At 44.0% G+C, this 23,102-nt stretch overlaps 1 protein-coding gene across 1 annotated transcript; it reads left to right on the top strand.

Annotated features, from left to right (window-relative positions):
• Nucleotides 1–7,237: 7,237 nt before the first annotated feature.
• On the top strand, nt 7,238–12,127 carry LOC307014322 (interferon alpha-G-like; the record flags this gene model as incomplete). The annotated part of the gene is made up of 6 exons (XM_079642196.1): nt 7,238–7,311; nt 10,421–10,736; nt 11,215–11,310; nt 11,395–11,544; nt 11,823–11,894; nt 12,005–12,127. Exons 2-6 carry the CDS (start codon nt 10,608–10,610, stop codon nt 12,125–12,127), a joined length of 570 nt encoding a protein of 189 aa, XP_079498322.1. The 5' UTR covers nt 7,238–7,311; nt 10,421–10,607.
• Nucleotides 12,128–23,102: the final 10,975 nt, after the last annotated feature.

The following is a 23,102-nucleotide window of genomic DNA, read 5'->3' as shown; positions in this document are numbered from 1 at the left end:
GTGTGATAGTGTCTCTGGTAGGAGGACAGTGTGTGATAGTGTCTCTGGTAGGAGGACAGTATGTGATAGTGTCTCTGGTAGGAGGACAGACAGTGTGTGATAGTGTCTCTGGTAGGAGGACAGACAGTGTGTGATAGTGTCTCTGTAGGAGGACAGTGTGTGATAGTGTCTCTGGTAGGAGGACAGTGTGTGATAGTGTCTCTGGTAGGAGGACAGTATGTGATAGTGTCTCTGGTAGGAGGACAGTGTGTGATAGTGTCTCTGGTAGGAGGACAGTATGTGATAGTGTCTCTGTAGGAGGACAGTATGTGATAGTGTCTCTGTAGGAGGACAGTATGTGATAGTGTCTCTGGTAGGAGGACAGACAGTGTGTGATAGTGTCTCTGGTAGGAGGACAGTGTGTGATAGTGTCTCTGGTAGGAGGACAGTATGTGATAGTGTCTCTGTAGGAGGACAGTGTGTGATAGTGTCTCTGGTAGGAGGACAGTGTGTGATAGTGTCTCTGGTAGGAGGACAGTGTGTGATAGTGTCTCTGGTAGGAGGACAGACAGTGTGTGATAGTGTCTCTGGTAGGAGGACAGTGTGTGATAGTGTCTCTGGTAGGAGGACAGTATGTGATAGTGTCTCTGGTAGGAGGACAGTATGTGATAGTGTCTCTGGTAGGAGGACAGTGTGTGATAGTGTCTCTGGTAGGAGGACAGTGTGTGATAGTGTCTCTGGTAGGAGGACAGACAGTGTGTGATAGTGTCTCTGGTAGGAGGACAGTGTGTGATAGTGTCTCTGGTAGGAGGACAGTATGTGATAGTGTCTCTGGTAGGAGGACAGTGTGTGATAGTGTCTCTGGTAGGAGGACAGTGTGTGATAGTGTCTCTGTAGGAGGACAGTATGTGATAGTGTCTCTGGTAGGAGGACATACAGTGTGTGATAGTGTCTCTGGTAGGAGGACAGTATGTGATAGTGTCTCTGTAGGAGGACAGTATGTGATAGTGTCTCTGGTAGGAGGACAGTATGTGATAGTGTCTCTGTAGGAGGACAGTATGTGATAGTGTCTCTGGTAGGAGGACAGTGTGTGATAGTGTCTCTGGTAGGAGGACAGTATGTGATAGTGTCTCTGTAGGAGGACAGTGTGTGATAGTGTCTCTGGTAGGAGGACAGTATGTGATAGTGTCTCTGGTAGGAGGACAGTGTGTGATAGTGTCTCTGGTAGGAGGACAGTGTGTGATAATGTCTCTGGTAGGAGGACAGTGTGTGATAGTGTCTCTGGTAGGAGGACAGTGTGTGATAGTGTCTCTGGTAGGAGGACAGTGTGTGATAGTGTCTCTGGTAGGAGGACAGTGTGTTATAGTGTCTCTGGTAGGAGGACAGTGTGTGATAGTGTCTCTGGTAGGAGGACAGTGTGTGATAGTGTCTCTGGTAGGAGGACAGTGTGTGATAGTGTCTCTGTAGGAGGACAGACAGTGTGTGATAGTGTCTCTGGTAGGAGGACAGTGTGTGATAGTGTCTCTGTAGGAGGACAGACAGTGTGTGATAGTGTCTCTGGTAGGAGGACAGTGTGTGATAGTGTCTCTGTAGGAGGACAGTGTGTGATAGTGTCTCTGGTAGGAGGACAGTGTGTGATAGTGTCTCTGGTAGGAGGACAGTATGTGATAGTGTCTCTGGTAGGAGGACAGACAGTGTGTGATAGTGTCTCTGGTAGGAGGACAGACAGTGTGTGATAGTGTCTCTGTAGGAGGACAGTGTGTGGTAGTGTCTCTGGTAGGAGGACAGTATGTGATAGTGTCTCTGGTAGGAGGACAGTGTGTGATAGTGTCTCTGGTAGGAGGACATTATGTGATAGTGTCTTTGGTAGGAGGACAGTGTGTGATAGTGTCTCTGGTAGGAGGACAGACAGTGTGTGATAGTGTCTCTGGTAGGAGGACAGTATGTGATAGTGTCTCTGGTCGGAGGACAGACAGTGTGTGATAGTGTCTCTGGTAGGAGGACAGTGTGTGATAGTGTCTCTGGTAGGAGGACAGTGTGTGATTGTGTCTCTGGTAGGAGGACAGACAGTGTGTGATAGTGTCTCTGGTAGGAGGACAGTATGTGATAGTGTCTCTGGTAGGAGGACAGACAGTGTGTGATAGTGTCTCTGGTAGGAGGACAGTGTGTGATAGTGTCTCTGGTAGGAGGACAGTATGTGATAGTGTCTCTGGTAGGAGGACAGTGTGTGATAGTGTCTCTGGTAGGAGGACAGTGTGTGATAGTGTCTCTGTAGGAGGACAGTGTGTGATAGTGTCTCTGGTAGGAGGACAGTATGTGATAGTGTCTCTGGTAGGAGGACAGTGTGTGATAGTGTCTCTGGTAGGAGGACAGACAGTGTGTGATAGTGTCTCTGTAGGAGGACAGTGTGTGATAGTGTCTCTGGTAGGAGGACAGACAGTGTGTGATAGTGTCTCTGTAGGAGGACAGTATGTGATAGTGTCTCTGGTAGGAGGACAGTGTGTGATAGTGTCTCTGGTAGGAGGACATACAGTGTGTGATAGTGTCTCTGTAGGAGGACAGTGTGTGATAGTGTCTCTGGTAGGAGGACAGTGTGTGGTAGTGTCTCTGGTAGGAGGACAGTGTGTGATAGTGTCTCTGTAGGAGGACAGTATGTGATAGTGTCTCTGTAGGAGGACAGTGTGTGATAGTGTCTCTGGTAGGAGGACAGACAGTGTGTGATAGTGTCTCTGGTAGGAGGACAGTGTGTGATAGTGTCTCTGGTAGGAGGACAGTGTGTGATAGTGTCTATGGTAGGAGGACAGACAGTGTGTGATAGTGTCTCTGGTAGGAGGACAGTGTGTGATAGTGTCTCTGGTAGGAGGACAGTGTGTGATAGTGTCTATGGTAGGAGGACAGACAGTGTGTGATAGTGTCTCTGGTAGGAGGACAGTGTGTGATAGTGTCTCTGTAGGAGGACAGTATGTGATAGTGTCTCTGTAGGAGGACAGTGTGTGATAGTGTCTATGGTTGGAGGACAGACAGTGTGTGATAGTGTCTCTGTAGGAGGACAGTGTGTGATAGTGTCTCTGTAGGAGGACAGTATGTGATAGTGTCTCTGGTAGGAGGACAGTATGTGATAGTGTCTCTGTAGGAGGACAGACAGTGTGTGATAGTGTCTCTGTAGGAGGACAGTGTGTGATAGTGTCTCTGTAGGAGGACAGTATGTGATAGTGTCTCTGTAGGAGGACAGTATGTGATAGTGTCTCTGGTAGGAGGACAGTATGTGATAGTGTCTCTGTAGGAGGACAGTGTGTGATAGTGTCTCTGTAGGAGGACAGTATGTGATAGTGTCTCTAGTAGGAGGACAGTGTGTGATAGTGTCTCTGGTAGGAGGACAGTATGTGATAGTGTCTCTGTAGGAGGACAGTGTGTGATAGTGTCTCTGTAGGAGGACAGTATGTGATAGTGTCTCTGGTAGGAGGACAGTGTGTGATAGTGTCTCTGGTAGGAGGACAGTGTGTGATAGTATCCCTGGTAGGAGGACAGTGTGTGATAGTGTCTCTGTAGGAGGACAGACAGTGTGTGATAGTGTCTCTGGTAGGAGGACAGTGTGTGATAGTGTCTCTGGTAGGAGGACAGACAGTGTGTGATAGTGTCTCTGGTAGGAGGACAGACAGTGTGTGATAGTGTCTCTGGTAGGAGGACAGTGTGTGATAGTGTCTCTGGTAGGAGGACAGACAGTGTGTGATAGTGTCTCTGGTAGGAGGACAGTGTGTGATAGTGTCTCTGGTAGGAGGACAGTGTGTGATAGTGTCTATGGTAGGAGGACAGACAGTGTGTGATAGTGTCTCTGGTAGGAGGACAGTGTGTGATAGTGTCTCTGTAGGAGGACAGTGTGTGATAGTGTCTCTGTAGGAGGACAGTATGTGATAGTGTCTCTGGTAGGAGGACAGACAGTGTGTGATAGTGTCTCTGGTAGGAGGACAGTGTGTGATAGTGTCTCTGGTAGGAGGACAGTGTGTGATAGTGTCTATGGTAGGAGGACAGACAGTGTGTGATAGTGTCTCTGGTAGGAGGACAGTGTGTGATAGTGTCTCTGTAGGAGGACAGTATGTGATAGTGTCTCTGTAGGAGGACAGTGTGTGATAGTGTCTATGGTTGGAGGACAGACAGTGTGTGATAGTGTCTCTGTAGGAGGACAGTGTGTGATAGTGTCTCTGTAGGAGGACAGTATGTGATAGTGTCTCTGGTAGGAGGACAGTATGTGATAGTGTCTCTGTAGGAGGACAGACAGTGTGTGATAGTGTCTCTGTAGGAGGACAGTGTGTGATAGTGTCTCTGTAGGAGGACAGTATGTGATAGTGTCTCTGTAGGAGGACAGTATGTGATAGTGTCTCTGGTAGGAGGACAGTATGTGATAGTGTCTCTGTAGGAGGACAGTGTGTGATAGTGTCTCTGTAGGAGGACAGTATGTGATAGTGTCTCTAGTAGGAGGACAGTGTGTGATAGTGTCTCTGGTAGGAGGACAGTATGTGATAGTGTCTCTGTAGGAGGACAGTGTGTGATAGTGTCTCTGTAGGAGGACAGTATGTGATAGTGTCTCTGGTAGGAGGACAGTGTGTGATAGTGTCTCTGGTAGGAGGACAGTGTGTGATAGTATCCCTGGTAGGAGGACAGTGTGTGATAGTGTCTCTGTAGGAGGACAGACAGTGTGTGATAGTGTCTCTGGTAGGAGGACAGTGTGTGATAGTGTCTCTGGTAGGAGGACAGACAGTGTGTGATAGTGTCTCTGGTAGGAGGACAGACAGTGTGTGATAGTGTCTCTGGTAGGAGGACAGTGTGTGATAGTGTCTCTGGTAGGAGGACAGTGTGTGATAGTGTCTCTGGTAGGAGGACAGACAGTGTGTGATAGTGTCTCTGGTAGGAGGACAGACAGTGTGTGATAGTGTCTCTGGTAGGAGGACAGTGTGTGATAGTGTCTCTGGTAGGAGGACAGTATGTGATAGTGTCTCTGGTAGGAGGACAGTGTGTGATAGTGTCTCTGGTAGGAGGACAGTATGTGATAGTGTCTCTGTAGGAGGACAGTATGTGATAGTGTCTCTGGTAGGAGGACAGTGTGTGATAGTGTCTCTGGTAGGAGGACAGTATGTGATAGTGTCTCTGAAGGAGGACAGTGTGTGATAGTGTCTCTGGTAGGAGGACAGTGTGTGATAGTGTCTCTGGTAGGAGGACAGTGTGTGATAGTGTCTCTGGTAGGAGGACAGTGTGTGATAGTGTCTCTGGTAGGAGGACAGTATGTGATAGTGTCTCTGTAGGAGGACAGTATGTGATAGTGTCTCTGGTAGGAGGACAGTATGTGATAGTGTCTCTGTAGGAGGACAGTATGTGATAGTGTCTCTGGTAGGAGGACAGTGTGTGATAGTGTCTCTGGTAGGAGGACAGTGTGTGATAGTGTCTCTGGTAGGAGGACAGTGTGTGATAGTGTCTCTGGTAGGAGGACAGTGTGTGATAATGTCTCTGGTAGGAGGACAGTGTGTGATAGTGTCTCTGGTAGGAGGACAGTGTGTGATAGTGTCTCTGGTAGGAGGACAGTGTGTGATAGTGTCTCTGTAGGAGGACAGTGTGTGATAGTGTCTCTGGTAGGAGGACAGTATGTGATAGTGTCTCTGTAGGAGGACAGTGTGTGATAGTGTCTCTGTAGGAGGACAGTATGTGATAGTGTCTCTGGTAGGAGGACAGTGTGTGATAGTGTCTCTGGTAGGAGGACAGTGTGTGATAGTATCCCTGGTAGGAGGACAGTGTGTGATAGTGTCTCTGTAGGAGGACAGACAGTGTGTGATAGTGTCTCTGGTAGGAGGACAGTGTGTGATAGTGTCTCTGGTAGGAGGACAGACAGTGTGTGATAGTGTCTCTGGTAGGAGGACAGACAGTGTGTGATAGTGTCTCTGGTAGGAGGACAGTGTGTGATAGTGTCTCTGGTAGGAGGACAGACAGTGTGTGATAGTGTCTCTGTAGGAGGACAGTGTGTGATAGTGTCTCTGGTAGTAATAGTGAGTAAAGAGACGCTTCCTGTCTCTGATTGTCTTGAAGCTGAAACCGATCGCGTGGTTTCTGGTTTCCTTCATCTTTTCACCATAAACTGACTCGCTGAAACAGGGGGGGCGCTTCCTGAAGACACACACTCACACTGAAACCCTGAATGCACACACACACACACACACACACACACACACACACACACACACACACACACACACACACACACACACACACACATTAATATCAGAGACACTCTTGTATGTATTAATGAATATATACTTATAATTTTGATTCTGATGGGGACTGAGGGACTGAGGGGGACTGAGGGACTGAGGGAGACTGAGGGACTGAGGGGGACGACTGAGAGACTGAGAGGGACTGAGGGACTGAGGGGGACGACTGAGAGACTGAGAGGGACTGAGGGGGACTGAGGGACTGAGGGGGACTGAGGGACTGAGGGGGACGACTGAGAGACTGAGAGGGACTGAGGGACTGAGGGGGACGACTGAGAGACTGAGAGGGACTGAGGGGGACTGAGGGACTGAGGAGGACTGAGAGACTGAGAGGGACTGAGAGGGACTGAGGGGGACTGAGGGGGACTGAGAGACTGAGAGGGACTGAGGGGGACTGATGGACTGAGAGGGACTGAGGGACTGAGGGGGACTGAGAGACTGAGAGGGACTGAGGGACTGAGGGACTGAGGGACTGAGGGGGACTGAGAGACTGAGAGGGACTGAGGGGGACTGAGGGACTGAGAGGGACTGAGGGGGACTGAGGGACTGAGGAACAGAGGGTCAGACTTCTGTCCACAGTTTCGCTTCTGATAACTGACTGGTTCTATGGCATGGGTACCTGGGGGGGTCACAGCAGGGGGGAGGAGGGTGAGGAGGGTGAGGAGGGTGAGGAGGGGGAGGAGGGTGAGGAGTCACACAGGAGGTGAAAAGTAATTTCCGACTTTCTCAGAACTTTTGATTTAGTTTGACGACCTCAGAGTTTCAGTTTCTGTCCAGATGGAGCGTTATTTAAACCAAACCAGATCCTTCAGGACCACAACCAGACCAGATCCTTCAGGACCAGATCCTTCAGAGCCAGATCCTTCAGAACCAGATCCTTCAGGACCACAACCAGAACCAGATCCTTCAGAACCGGACCCCCTGAACCAGATCCTTCAGAACCAGATCCTTCAGGACCAGATCCTTCAGAACCAGATCCTTCAGAACCGGACCCCCTGAACCAGATCCTTCAGGACCACAACCAGAACCAGATCCTTCAGAACCGGACCCCCTGAACCAGATCCTTCAGGACCAGAAGGTGAGTCGGTTCTGAATACTAACCGTTGCTTTAAACTCAGATTCATATAAAGCTCTGACTCAAACACACCAAGAACCCACGAGCTGCCACCAGCTCTGAAAGAACGATCGTAATAATAACGATATTCATATTAATATGAATGATTATATCTTTCATGTGAAGATATTATTCTCCGTGTCGGGTTAGAAACAGCTTTAGAGGTATTTCATTGATGTTTCATTTATAAAACACACTGAATATTATATATAATATATATATATAATATATATTATATATATTATATATAATATATATATATAATATATATATTATATATATATTATATATAATATATATATTATATATATATTATATATAATATATATATATAATATATATATATAATATATATTATATATATATATTATATATAATATATATAATATATATATTATATATAATATATATATATAATATATATATCTATGATGTTAAAATGTCCTCACTAACTCTCTACATTAAAGCGTGAGTAATAATACTCTATATCAAATATCCCTCGCTGACTTTAGAATCAAGTACAAATGAAGTAGTGAGAAGCAACTATATATATGTATATTAGAGAGTACTCTGTGTATATATATATATATACTCTGTGTATATATATATATATACACAGAGTACTCTCTAATATATATGATGGATGCACAGTATGATTTACACAGCACCTTTCCGTACGCGACAATTCAAAGTGCACCTTTAAGAATAAATAAAATAAAACACATTTTATAATGGCTTTTTACTAAAATACAGTTATACATGAACACAATACAGTTATACATGAACACAATACAGTTATACATGAACACAATACAGTTATACATGAACACAATACAGTTATACATGAACACAATACAGTTATACATGAATACAATACAGTTATACATGAACACAATACAGTTATACATGAACACAATACAGTTATACATGAACACAATACAGTTATACATGAACACAATACAGTTATACATGAACACAATACAGTTATACATGAACACAAACTGCAGCTCAATGAAAGCAAACAGAGATGTTTTCAGTCTGGATCTGAAACAGGAACTCAGATTGATCCAGATGGTCCTGACAGCTAAACGCTGCTTTTCCATGTTTTGTTCTTCCTCTCGGAACCGAGAGCAGACCCGACCCAGAGGACCTGAGACTACAAACCAGTAGAACCCATAGAGAACAAACCAGTAGAACTCATAGAGAACAAACCAGTAGAACTCATAGAGAACAAACCAGTAGAACTTACAGAGAACAAACCAGTAGAACTTATAGAGAACAAACCAGTAGAACTTATAGAGAACAAACCAGTAGAACTCATAGAGAACAAACCAGTAGAACTTACAGAGAACAAACCAGTAGAACTTATAGAGAACAAACCAGTAGAACTTATAGAGAACAAACCAGTAGAACTCATAGAGAACAAACCAGTAGAACTCATAGAGAACAAACCAGTAGAACTTATAGAGAACAAACCAGTAGAACTCATAGAGAACAAACCAGTAGAACTCATAGAGAACAAACCAGTAGAACCCATAGAGAACAAACCAGTAGAACTCATAGAGAACAAACCAGTAGAACCCATAGAGAACAAACCAGTAGAACTCATAGAGAACAAACCAGTAGAACTTATAGAGAACAAACCAGTAGAACTCATAGAGAACAAACCAGTAGAACTCATAGAGAACAAACCAGTAGAACCCATAGAGAACAAACCAGTAGAACTTATAGAGAACAAACCAGTAGAACTCATAGAGAACAAACCAGTGGAACTCATAGAGAACAAACCAGTAGAACTCATAGAGAACAAACCAGTAGAACTCATAGAAAACAAACCAGTAGAACTCATAGAGAACACACCAGTAGAACTCATAGAGAACAAACCAGTGGAACTCATAGAGAACAAACCAGTAGAACTCATAGAGAACAAACCAGTAGAACTCATAGAGAACAAACCAGTAGAACCCATAGAGAACATGAAGTAATACTAAACCAGTATGCAGAGTCTCTGCCTGACAGGAAGAAGACCTCAGACCTGATCTAGTTCCTCAGCGAGACTCAGACCTCTGTCTGATGGAGGTTTTTGTGAGACCTGCAAAGACTCACAGTATTTACATAATGTGTACTTAAAGTACATGCTGATGCTAGGAATCAGGATATGACTTCTTATGGAGTACTTTAAGACAGAGTATTACTACTTTCACTGAAGTACAGGATCTGAATACTTGTTCCAACGCTGGTAGTACTTTAAGGTACTCAGAGTTTTTCCTCAGATATAAAACTTGGTACTTACGTAGCGAACATTACAAAGTTTTCCTCGGATGCTTTCCGTCTAATTTCCCCCGCGTCTCGTTGATCGTAACGGCGGCAGGTTTCCAGGCGACGCGGCGGTCAGAGCGCCGCGTCGAAGATGGAAAGACGAGTCAGCGTTTCAGAGTGACTCACTCTCAGGGGAAACTGTTTATATTTATTAATCTCGCAATAATCCTGTTTCCTGTGAAATGAAACCCAGAGGAAGCCTGTTGAGCACGCTGACTCAGCAGAAAGCAACTTACATACAACAGATATTTAAACATCTATGGCAACGAACCTCAAATCTACAGTCAGAAAACACGAAACTTACCCGAAAATATCTAACATGGCGTTCCTCAGGGCTGCGCTACAGGGCCAATGGTGTTTTCCTATTATTAATACTCTGGCTGTAGTACAGAGTATAATAATAATATAAACTGATTGTATGTGTTACTCATGTACTCGTGAGTTTAATAATAACAGTATTAATGATAAACTGAGTCAGAATCTATTATCGGCTCATTAGAGAGTCATGGACCTGCAGGGGCCTGTATCTCACCTGAGGAGGGAGGAGGGGGGGTGGTTTCTCTTCGGGATGTATGACTCAATCAGGTACAGGGCCTCTGGTTGGCTGTTCAGCCAGCCAATCAACTGCTCTCTGTGTCCTAGATGATCTGAACTCACCTGGAGCTGCCGGCTCACGGCACACCTGAACCAGATCCAGAACCAGAAATTGTCCACAGGTTCATTGAAAACATCTTAAAACTATAACTGCTGTCAGTTCCAGAAACACCAGAACCACCAGAACCATCAGAACCATCAGGACCATCAGAACCATCAGGATCATCAGGACCATCAGAACCATCAGGACCACCAGAACAATCAGAACCATCAGAACCATCAGAACCACCAGGACCATCAGAACCATCAGCAACATCAGGACCATCAGAACCATCAGAACCAGAACCATGATGCTGGTCTCCCTGCTGCTCATCCTCCTGCAGGTCTGCAGTCAGCTGATGACAGCAGTTGCCATACCGACCTGTCTGCTGAATGGTCATGTGGTCCAATCCACTCATCACATGCTGAGAGACCTGGTGATTATTATTATTATTACATATAGAATAGGATAGGAGGATGAAACCCTCTTTAATGGTCTCACAAGCTGAGCACACAGCACATAGTGACATGGGTTCTCTGCTCTAACCCATCCTAGTACCAGGAGTCTAGAACTAGGAGTCTAGTACCAGGAGTCTAGTAATAGGAGTCTAGAACTAGGAGTCTAGAACCAGGAGTCTAGTACCAGTAGTCTAGAACTAGGAGTCTAGTACCAGGAGTCTAGTACTAGGAGGGGGTGGGGGCACCACGGCAGGGCAGGAGGTGAACTGGGACCTCTCCAAGTAGCAGTCCACTCTCCATATTTAGGTCTGGTCTGGGACTTGAACCGGCGACCCCACAGTCCTTACTGACTGATACCTTATTATTTAAGTAAACAACAATACTTTCTAAAGTTATGCGCAGCTAGTACTAAGTGGTTAGCTTAGCATCAGTTGTTGATAAAGTGTCTTCCTGCAGGGGGAGTCGTTTCCTGTTTCCTGTTTGCCGGTCAACATCAACATCTCCTTCCCAAGCTCCGCCCTCCCAGCTGCTGCCTCAGCCATTCCTCTTCAGGTAATACTCTCGGCCAATCACAGAGCTGCTCTCATGTCCATATAGTTTGTTACAGATGACTGACCTCTGATTGGTTACCTGCAGTGCCGCAAAGCGTTGTGGGTGGTTTATGAGTCTCTGCAGGAGGCGGGGCTTGTATTCGAGGAGGATATACCTGCAGGACTCACCTGGAGCGACGAGAAGCTACAGAGATTCAGACACCTGCAGTTCAGACTGATGGAGGAGGGGCAGTGTGTGAGTACCTGTCTTTCTCTCTGTCTGTCTCTCTGTCTGTCTGTCTGTTTGTCTCTCTCTCTGTCTGTCAATCTGTCTGTCTGTCTGTCTGTCTGTCTCTCTCTCTGTCTCTCTCTGTCTGTCTGTTTCTCTGTCTGTCTGTCTCTCTGTCTGTTTGTACCTTTCCGTTTGTACCTGACCTGTCTGTCTGTCTGTCTCTCTGACCTGTCTGTCTCTGTCTGCCTGTCCCTCTGACCTGTCTGTACCTGTCTGTCTCTGACCTGTCTGTCTCTCTGCAGTTGTCAGGTGTCGATGGTTCAGTCGTATTATCTTCTTACTTCAGTAACGTGACGGCAGTTCTGGAGCAGCAGGTAAACCCTTCATTATCCATATCAATATACATATATATATTTATATATATAAATATATGTATAAATATAAATATATGTATATATTTATGTTTTATGTATTTCCTGTGCAGGGCAGCGTAGTCTGTGGTTGGGAGGCTCTGCGGAGGGATCTGCTCTGGGTCCTAAAGTCCGCCCTGCATCAGCACCACAACTGCTTCACCTGGGGGACAAAGACCCCGCCCACCTCAGGATGAGACCCCGCCCACCTCAGGATGAGACCCCTCCCACCTCGGGATGAGTCCCCGCCCACCTCCTTTATTACTTGATCTATTTATTTCAATATTTATTTCAATATTTATTTCAATATGTATTTAACACTTTTGATACACTTTCTACATATTTATTTTTTGTATTTCAAAAATAACCTTTATGGATTAGATGATGTTTGACTGTCTCAATGTTTTAATTTACTCAGATTAAAGCATTAAGAAAGAAACTCTTTGACTTCTACTCTACTTGTGCACACGCGCGCACACGCGCAAACACACGCACGCACGCACGCACGCACACGCACACACACACACACACACACACACACACACACACACACACACACACACACACACACACACACACACACACACACACACACACACACACACACACACACACACACACACACACACACACACACACACAGTAAACACGTTGACTCAGCGTGACTCACCGAGGGTTCTGCCTGCAGCTGGAGAACCCGATGGAGTGTTAATTTCATTTCAAACCTTTATTTATCCAGGTGTATTCTCTGAGATCATTGATCTCTTTTTCAAGGGAGACCTGCTTAAGTAGGTTCCACATGAAACATAAAAACATAAAACAACAGAACAACAAAAAGGACATCATACAGCATCATTACAGGGATTACAATTTACAATAACTGTCCACATGAACAGGTACCAACAGCTTCTGATTGAGTAGCTTCCAACCGAGCTTTAAAAACATGTAGTGGCACCAGATTGCTCAGCTTCCATTTAATTTTTAGACTGTTCCAAGACGGAGGAGCTGCGCATCTAAAAGTTATCTTAAGCTATTTTATCCCTAAGACAGTCCTAGCAGTTGGCACATTTAATAAAACCACAGCATGCGATCTCAGGCAGTAGCCACTTACAATTCGTCGTGAGATCAGGGAGCAGACGTAGGATGGAAGTTTCCCTAACATGGCTTTGTGTATGAAAATGTACCAGCGACTGAGCCTCCGTACAGTTATTGAAGGCAGACCAGCCCTGGCATACAGGGTACAGTGATGGGTTAACACTTTAAAGTTAGTAACAAATCTCAGTGCGCTGTGATACGCAGCATCTCACTGGACCAGGCAATGGGCAGGTGCATTCATATAGATCAGATCACCATAGTCCAGCACAGGTCAAAAGGTCACAGAGCCTTTTCCTGGCCTCAAGAGAGAAACAGGACTTATTCCTGAAAAAGAAACCTAGTCTAACCCTCAGCTTTTTAAGCAGGTTATTGACCTGAGGTTTAAAAGAGAGACAATCATCAAGCAAGATACCAAGGTATTTATAACAGGTATCCACTTTGAGTACTTGTCCTTGCATAGTAACAATATCTAAAACAGGCTCTGGAGTCTTTTTAGCTTTAGAAAAGAGCATTATCTTGGTTTTATCCACATTTAAAAGAAGCTTTAGTTCAGAGAGCTGAGTCTGAATAATGTTAAAAACAGCCTGTAATTGAACACCAGCCTCCTGAATGGAGGGACCTGCACAATACATCACGGGATCATCCGCATACAAATGTAAAGTAGCTTCATCCACATTTTCACCTAAACTGTTGATATATATGGAGAATAAAAGTGGACCTAAAACAGAACCTTGAGGAACACCATTAGTAATTTTTAACCACTCAGAAGACAGCCCATCAAAGTGAACACATTGGGACCTTTCAGAGAGGTAGTTCACAAACCACCCCACTGCATGGCTGGATATGCCAATATTGAGTAGCCTCTGCTTTAAGATGCGATGATCGACGGTATCAAACGCTTTGGACAGGTCAATAAATAGAGCTGCACAACTCTGCTTATTATCTAAGATACTCCTAATGTCATTCATCTCTTTCATTGTGGCAGTGATGGTGCTGTGTTGCTTTCTGAAGCCTGACTGATGTTTAGACAGGATATCATTCTTACATAAAAACTCCTTTACCTGTTCACTCACTAGGCGTTCGAGCACCTTCGCCAGAACTGATCATTTAGAGATGGGCCTATAGTTATTTAAAATAGTTGCCTCCCCTCCTTTTAGCAAAGGCAGGACATACGCTGACTTCCACAATTTTGGAATTGCATTTGTGCTGAGGGAGAGGTTAAAAAGAGTAGTGAGAGGTGGAGCAATACAATCTGCAGCTATCTTTAAAAAGAAAGGTTCTAAGTTGTCCGGGCCAGCCGGTTTCCTAGGATCTAACTTAGATAATGCTTCATGAACAACATTAACAGTAAAAGGAGTCAAACTTGTTCAGAGTCACGGATTGGGGTGTTCACAGAAGCAGAGTTAGAAACAGAATCAAACAGAGAGCCACAGGACACAAAATGCTCATTAAAGCAATGTAACATGGTGGCCCTGTCCGAAATAGAGCCAGATGCTGTGGTGAGGCACGGAGGTAGCTCATTACGGATCTCACCGGTGGATATCGATTTTTATGGCTTTCGAAACATTTCCAGTTGATACAGGTTCTTTGTGGTAACTAACAGATAATACTTAGCTCTTTTGATGTGAAGTGAAGCTATTCCTTAGCTGCCTGAAACGCAGCCATTCTACCTCTGAGCCTGATTTCCTAGCCTTTGCCCAGGCCTTGTTTCTCTCATGAAGGAGACTGGACAGTTCAGCAGAAAACCAAGGATTGTCTCGTCCCTTCACTCTAAATGTACGCAGGGGTGCATGTCTATCCATGATCTCCATAAAACCAAGATAAAAATAAGACCATGCAGTTTCTACATCAGCACACAGATCCATTTTCCCAATCAAACCCAAACAGGTCATGAACAAAACCCTGTTCCACAAAATGTTTTGTGTCTCTCTTAATGATAATACGAGGTTTAACCTTTTGGACCTTAGTGTCTCTAATTGTGTCTACAGCAGTGATCACTCAGATCATTCACTAATACTCCCACAGATGAGTATTTATAGGGAGCATTCGTTAGAATGAGATCAATTAGGGAGGATTTATTAGGGACTTAATGTTAGGGCGAGTAGGACTGTCAACAATCTGAGTAACATTTAAAGAGATACAAAGGTTTTTAAAATCCTCTGACACAGAAGTTAACCAGTCCCAGTTCAAATCTCCAAGCAGCACTATTTCCTTGTAGTCTAGTTGCGATAAAAGATTCACCGACGAAGACAAGGAGTCCCTGACAGCTGAGGGGGGTCTGTAGCAGCCCACCACCATGACCTGTTGACCCTTTGCCACTTCGATATTTAAGGCTAAACATTCTAGTTGTTTACTGATAGATTTGGAAACCATCTTGGTTACACAAAACGTATTCTTCACATAAATGGCAACGCCACGATATACACTGTAACCTTTTAAGGAGATGTCAGAGGCCAATAGAGATTTATTTAGCCACGTTTCTATTGAGAAAAAACTCAGTCTCACGGCATTTTGTGTTATAGTCACGACATTTAATCTCTTGATTCGTGTTCAGCAACACGATTTCCCCCTTTGTTTCGTGTCACACAGAACGATTTTTAAATGAATGTATTTCTATTGGTATTATGTTTCGTGCCTGCAGCACGTCTTTTTGTCCGTTCGGGTCGTGGAAGACCGGAAGCTGTGGGGTTCATAAAAACATGTTCTTACTCAATTTCAAGCCACGATTACTGTTTTTATTTTAAATCGTATAATGTCTGGCTTTTGTTGCCGTCTGTGAGGAAAATAAATGGCTCAGAGCCTCAGGATACTGAAATGTGTATTTTTTATAATATTTTTTTCCTTCTAAATTGTTATTCTTTTCTAAATAACACTGTTATTTACTCACCAATAACACACAATTATGCTTGTTTTTATTTATTTGTTTAATTCCATAATCTCAGGCTTTTTTGGCGTCCGTCAGGAAATGAATTTCAAAATAAAAATAACCGGAAACAGACGTAGGCCTATAGAGAGGCGAAGTCCCGCCCATCTACTTCCGACCCATGGGACCCCGGAAGCGGAAAATTATACATTGAAGTCAATGGAGAGAGAAAAGTCATCTTTCTATCCCGTTTGGATTGTGCCATGAATGACACATAGGATGTTTGTCAAATTAAAAGAACATTTTGCAAGTCAAAAAAATAAAAATGTGTCGTAAAACTGTGAAGTTACAATTTTTTTTGCTGTGTGTAGATTCAAGGACTTTGGTTATCTTTTCAATTGGTTTGGTTATCTAGGCACAGCTGTGTGTGACTCCCTCTGGTACACTGGTATGTGTTTTCCTAATGTAGAGAGCATTGATTCATTCATAAACTACACACTGACTCTGGATCCTGACCAAATCCTTTTTTGTTGATCAAATGTTTTTCAAAAATGTATTGTATATTATATAACAGCTGCACATCACAGACCGGAGTCTCTGCTACTGTGGACCACGAAGGAGGCGATCATCATCCCCATCCCCAAAGACCCTGCATGGCATGGAAATCTCCTCCTCCTGGAACAATTCTACACCCAGCATATGCTCCCTGTGTTGACCAGTAGAGAGGAGGACATTTAAAGAAACATACTCTTAACACCCTCGGACTCTGCGTTGTGTTTCGTATGTGTGATGGGGTGTTATTCAGAGGGGAGGAAGACAGGACACAGCAGATTGGGATTGTGGTGGAGATGCTGAGCAGTTATTTAATTGTTGCGTGTAATTATTATTATACTGCGTGCTTCTTAGTTATTCCATCTTTTGCTGTAACATGGATCTGTATGTAACTCTATATTTACTTGTTATATACCACACTTCCTTCTACATCGTACACCATCATTATACATGGTGTATAGGATATATATATTTTTATAAAACGGACAAGTCAAATCAAGCAATCTGATTGGTTCTTAGCCGTGATATACTGAGCGTATACCACGGGTAGAATTGTAAGTTACTTTTCACAACAAGTCAGTATCCCTCCGCGTCTAAGAAAAACAGTATACAGTTGGGCTGAAAAGCAAACTGTTCATACTGGAACAAGAAAGCAGCGGAGAAGTAACGGGGCAGAAGCCCTCCTTTTTGACGCAGCGGTCCAGACATAGACATCAAACGCCAAAACATATTCAGTGTGCAGTTCCTTTGGCATTAGGGCAGGGATATCTAGATACTTTTGAAGGTTTAACATAATGAATTGTGCTACTTTTAAAGCAAGCAACGATGTTTTCAAATCTGTAATCAAAGAGGTCCGCAAAAACGCTATCGACCAATCAGATTGCTTGATTTCACTTGTCAGTTTTATAAATATATTTAAATTTCTTCCGTTACGAAACAAACTTACAAAGCATAAGATGGAAACATTTAAGATTAACTTCGACCTCCGGGGGGGTCTTACTATAGTATTGAGGAGTGGATTGAGCAGTGCCTATCTCCAGAAAAAAAAAGCACCTAAACGACGACATGCAGAGCTACGTGAAGAGCAGGTAGACCAACTGGGAAAGTAGCACCATTCAAAAGCTTTCTGATGCGGGTCTTGAAACAAAGCAGAGAAATGATGACCGTTAGTGGCCACAGGTGCGAAAGCTCTCTCCAGAGCTACTGGAAGCCCAATCTCGGGGACCGGAGAAAGTGGAGCAATATTCTCTCCACGCCAAGCAACAGCCTCGAACAACCTCAACCTATACAAGTGACCACGTAAGCCATGCTACTGATGCTGGACAGTTTTTCAGTGGATGCACAATAAACAGCAACATACACATTAATGTAAATAAACAGCCAAATAATGGATCAATGATCTCTGTCTAATATGTTCGCTTGCTGTTAGTGTTGTTGCATAGCAACCACCTTGCACTATGTTTTGTGCAGAAGGCAACGGAGGGACTATTTTATTTTGAACATCATTATTTACTAATAAAAACTATTTAAATTAGAGTGTGTATTTTTCTTTCATATTGCCACACTTGGTAACCGTTTTATAAAAGCAATAGCTCACTTCAGGCCGTGGTATATGCTCATTATATCAAAGCTAAGGGGGTTGTTGACCCTCCGCGTCGGGCCGAACCACGCCCCTTAGCTGTGATATAATGAGCATATACCACGGCCTGTCGTGAGCTATTGCTTAAGTATACATATCTGTAAATTGTATAATTTTATTTTTCGTATTTGGGATTGTTGGAAACGTCTTTTTGATCTCTGTCTATAAACACAAACTGAGTAAGATTGAAAATAAAGTTGACTTTGAATTTGAAAAATATATTCTTTATGAAAATAGTTGACTGTTGTCAAATGAATCCAAATGAAACGTTGGACTGAACTACAACTACGCCTTTAAATCTCTACGGACTGTTTTTCAGTGGGTTAGTGGAGTTAGTCGTTTTCAGTTCCCTGGACTGATTAACAGCTAAGCTCCCTTTCTCTTTTGTCCACTCAAATACACTTGGCCCTTTCTCTTGTGTCCACTCAAATACACTTGGCCCTTTCTCTTGTGTCCACTCAAATACACTTGGCCCTTTCTCTTTTGTCCACTCAAATACACTTGGCCCTTTCTCTTGTGTCCACTCAAACACACTTGGCCCTTTCTCTTGTGTCCACTCAAATACACTTGGCCCTTTCTCTTTTGTCCACTCAAATACACTTGGCCCTTTCTCTTGTGTCCACTCAAATACACTTGGCCCTTTCTCTTGTGTCCACTCCAATACACTTGGCCCTTTCTCTTTTGTCCACTCAAATACACTTGGCCCTTTCTCTTGTGTCCACTCAAATACACTTGGCCCTTTCTCTTGTGTCCACTCAAATACACTTGGCCCTTTCTCTTTTGTCCACTCAAATACACTTGGCCCTTTCTCTTTTGTCCACTCAAATACACTTGGCCCTTTCTCTTGTGTCCACTCCAATACACTTGGCCCTTTCTCTTTTGTCCACTCAAATACACTTGGCCCTTTCTCTTGTGTCCACTCCAATACACTTGGCCCTTTCTCTTGTGTCCACTCCAATACACTTGGCCCTTTCTCTTTTGTCCACTCAAATACACTTGGCCCTTTCTCTTTTGTCCACTCAAATACACTTGGCCCTTTCTCTTGTGTCCACTCAAATACACTTGGCCCTTTCTCTTGTGTCCACTCAAATACACTTGGCCCTTTCTCTTGTGTCCACTCAAATACACTTGGCCCTTTCTCTTTTGTCCACTCAAATACACTTGGCCCTTTCTCTTTTGTCCACTCAAATACACTTGGCCCTTTCTCTTGTGTCCACTCAAATACACTTGGCCCTTTCTCTTGTGTCCACTCAAATACACTTGGCCCTTTCTCTTGTGTCCACTCAAATACACTTGGCCCTTTCTCTTGTGTCCACTCAAATACACTTGGCCCTTTCTCTTTTGTCCACTCAAATACACTTGGCCCTTTCTCTTTTGTCCACTCAAATACACTTGGCCCTTTCTCTTTTGTCCACTCAAATACACTCGCCCCTTTCTCTTGTGTCCACTCAAATACACTTGGCCTTTTCTCTTTTGTCCACTCAAATACACTTGGCCCTTTCTCTTGTGTCCACTCAAATACACTTGGCCCTTTCTCTTGTGTCCACTCAAATACACTTGGCCCTTTCTCTTGTGTCCACTCAAATACACTTGGCCCTTTCTCTTTTGTCCACTCAAATACACTTGGCCCTTTCTCTTGTGTCCACTCAAATACACTTGGCCCTTTCTCTTTTGTCCACTCAAATGCACTTGGTCCTTTCTCTTGTGTCCACTCAAATACACTTGGCCCTTTCTCTTGTGTCCACTCAAATACACTTGGCCCTTTCTCTTTTGTCCACTCAAATACACTTGGCCCTTTCTCTTGTGTCCACTCAAATACACTTGGCCCTTTCTCTTTTGTCCACTCAAATGCACTTGGTCCTTTCTCTTGTGTCCACTCAAATACACTTGGCCCTTTCTCTTGTGTCCACTCAAATACACTTGGCCCTTTCTCTTGTGTCCACTCAAATACACTTGGCCCTTTCTCTTTTGTCCACTCAAATACACTTGGCCCTTTCTCTTTTGTCCACTCAAATACACTTGGCCCTTTCTCTTGTGTCCACTCAAATACACTTGGCCCTTTCTCTTGTGTCCACTCAAATACACTTGGCCCTTTCTCTTGTGTCCACTCAAATACACTTGGCCCTTTCTCTTGTGTCCACTCAAATACACTTGGCCCTTTCTCTTGTGTCCACTCAAATACACTTGGCCCTTTCTCTTTTGTCCACTCAAATACACTTGGCCCTTTCTCTTTTGTCCACTCAAATACACTTGGCCCTTTCTCTTTTGTCCACTCAAATACACTCGCCCCTTTCTCTTGTGTCCACTCAAATACACTTGGCCTTTTCTCTTTTGTCCACTCAAATACACTTGGCCCTTTCTCTTGTGTCCACTCAAATACACTTGGCCCTTTCTCTTGTGTCCACTCAAATACACTTGGCCCTTTCTCTTGTGTCCACTCAAATACACTTGGCCCTTTCTCTTTTGTCCACTCAAATACACTTGGCCCTTTCTCTTGTGTCCACTCAAATACACTTGGCCCTTTCTCTTGTGTCCACTCAAATACACTTGGCCCTTTCTCTTTTGTCCACTCAAATACACTTGGCCCTTTCTCTTTTGTCCACTCAAATACACTTGGCCCTTTCTCTTTTGTCCACTCAAATACACTTGGCCCTTTCTCTTGTGTCCACTCAAATACACTTGGCCCTTTCTCTTGTGTCCACTCAAATACACTTGGCCCTTTCTCTTGTGTCCACTCAAATACACTTGGCCTTTTCTCTTTTGTCCACTCAAATACACTTGGCCCTTTCTCTTGTGTCCACTCAAATACACTTGGCCCTTTCTCTTGTGTCCACTCAAATACACTTGGCCCTTTCTCTTGTGTCCACTCAAATACACTTGGCCCTTTCTCTTTTGTCCACTCAAATACACTTGGCCCTTTCTCTTGTGTCCACTCAAATACACTTGGCCCTTTCTCTTTTGTCCACTCAAATGCACTTGGCCCTTTCTCTTGTGTCCACTCAAATACACTCGGCCCTTTCTCTTTTGTCCACTCAAATACACTTGGCCCTTTCTCTTGTGTCCACTCAAATACACTTGGCCCTTTCTCTTGTGTCCACTCAAATACACTTGGCCCTTTCTCTTGTGTCCACTCAAATACACTTGGCCCTTTCTCTTGTGTCCACTCAAATACACTTGGCCCTTTCTCTTGTGTCCACTCAAATACACTTGGCCCTTTCTCTTGTGTCCACTCAAATACACTTGGCCCTTTCTCTTTTGTCCACTCAAATACACTTGGCCCTTTCTCTTTTGTCCACTCAAATACACTTGGCCCTTTCTCTTGTGTCCACTCAAATACACTTGGCCCTTTCTCTTGTGTCCACTCCAATACACTTGGCCCTTTCTCTTTTGTCCACTCAAATACACTTGGCCCTTTCTCTTGTGTCCACTCAAATACACTTGGCCCTTTCTCTTGTGTCCACTCAAATACACTTGGCCCTTTCTCTTTTGTCCACTCAAATACACTTGGCCCTTTCTCTTTTGTCCACTCAAATACACTTGGCCCTTTCTCTTGTGTCCACTCCAATACACTTGGCCCTTTCTCTTTTGTCCACTCAAATACACTTGGCCCTTTCTCTTGTGTCCACTCCAATACACTTGGCCCTTTCTCTTGTGTCCACTCCAATACACTTGGCCCTTTCTCTTTTGTCCACTCAAATACACTTGGCCCTTTCTCTTTTGTCCACTCAAATACACTTGGCCCTTTCTCTTGTGTCCACTCAAATACACTTGGCCCTTTCTCTTGTGTCCACTCAAATACACTTGGCCCTTTCTCTTGTGTCCACTCAAATACACTTGGCCCTTTCTCTTTTGTCCACTCAAATACACTTGGCCCTTTCTCTTTTGTCCACTCAAATACACTTGGCCCTTTCTCTTGTGTCCACTCAAATACACTTGGCCCTTTCTCTTGTGTCCACTCAAATACACTTGGCCCTTTCTCTTGTGTCCACTCAAATACACTTGGCCCTTTCTCTTGTGTCCACTCAAATACACTTGGCCCTTTCTCTTTTGTCCACTCAAATACACTTGGCCCTTTCTCTTTTGTCCACTCAAATACACTTGGCCCTTTCTCTTTTGTCCACTCAAATACACTCGCCCCTTTCTCTTGTGTCCACTCAAATACACTTGGCCTTTTCTCTTTTGTCCACTCAAATACACTTGGCCCTTTCTCTTGTGTCCACTCAAATACACTTGGCCCTTTCTCTTGTGTCCACTCAAATACACTTGGCCCTTTCTCTTGTGTCCACTCAAATACACTTGGCCCTTTCTCTTTTGTCCACTCAAATACACTTGGCCCTTTCTCTTGTGTCCACTCAAATACACTTGGCCCTTTCTCTTTTGTCCACTCAAATGCACTTGGTCCTTTCTCTTGTGTCCACTCAAATACACTTGGCCCTTTCTCTTGTGTCCACTCAAATACACTTGGCCCTTTCTCTTTTGTCCACTCAAATACACTTGGCCCTTTCTCTTGTGTCCACTCAAATACACTTGGCCCTTTCTCTTTTGTCCACTCAAATGCACTTGGTCCTTTCTCTTGTGTCCACTCAAATACACTTGGCCCTTTCTCTTGTGTCCACTCAAATACACTTGGCCCTTTCTCTTGTGTCCACTCAAATACACTTGGCCCTTTCTCTTTTGTCCACTCAAATACACTTGGCCCTTTCTCTTTTGTCCACTCAAATACACTTGGCCCTTTCTCTTGTGTCCACTCAAATACACTTGGCCCTTTCTCTTGTGTCCACTCAAATACACTTGGCCCTTTCTCTTGTGTCCACTCAAATACACTTGGCCCTTTCTCTTGTGTCCACTCAAATACACTTGGCCCTTTCTCTTGTGTCCACTCAAATACACTTGGCCCTTTCTCTTTTGTCCACTCAAATACACTTGGCCCTTTCTCTTTTGTCCACTCAAATACACTTGGCCCTTTCTCTTTTGTCCACTCAAATACACTCGCCCCTTTCTCTTGTGTCCACTCAAATACACT

The sequence above is a fragment of the Notothenia rossii genome (assembly GCF_949606895.1).
Source record: "Notothenia rossii genome assembly, chromosome: 8".
Lineage (NCBI taxonomy): Eukaryota > Metazoa > Chordata > Actinopteri > Perciformes > Nototheniidae > Notothenia > Notothenia rossii.
Note: the sequence above shows the minus strand (reverse complement) of the source record. Positions and strands in the feature narration are given on the sequence as shown.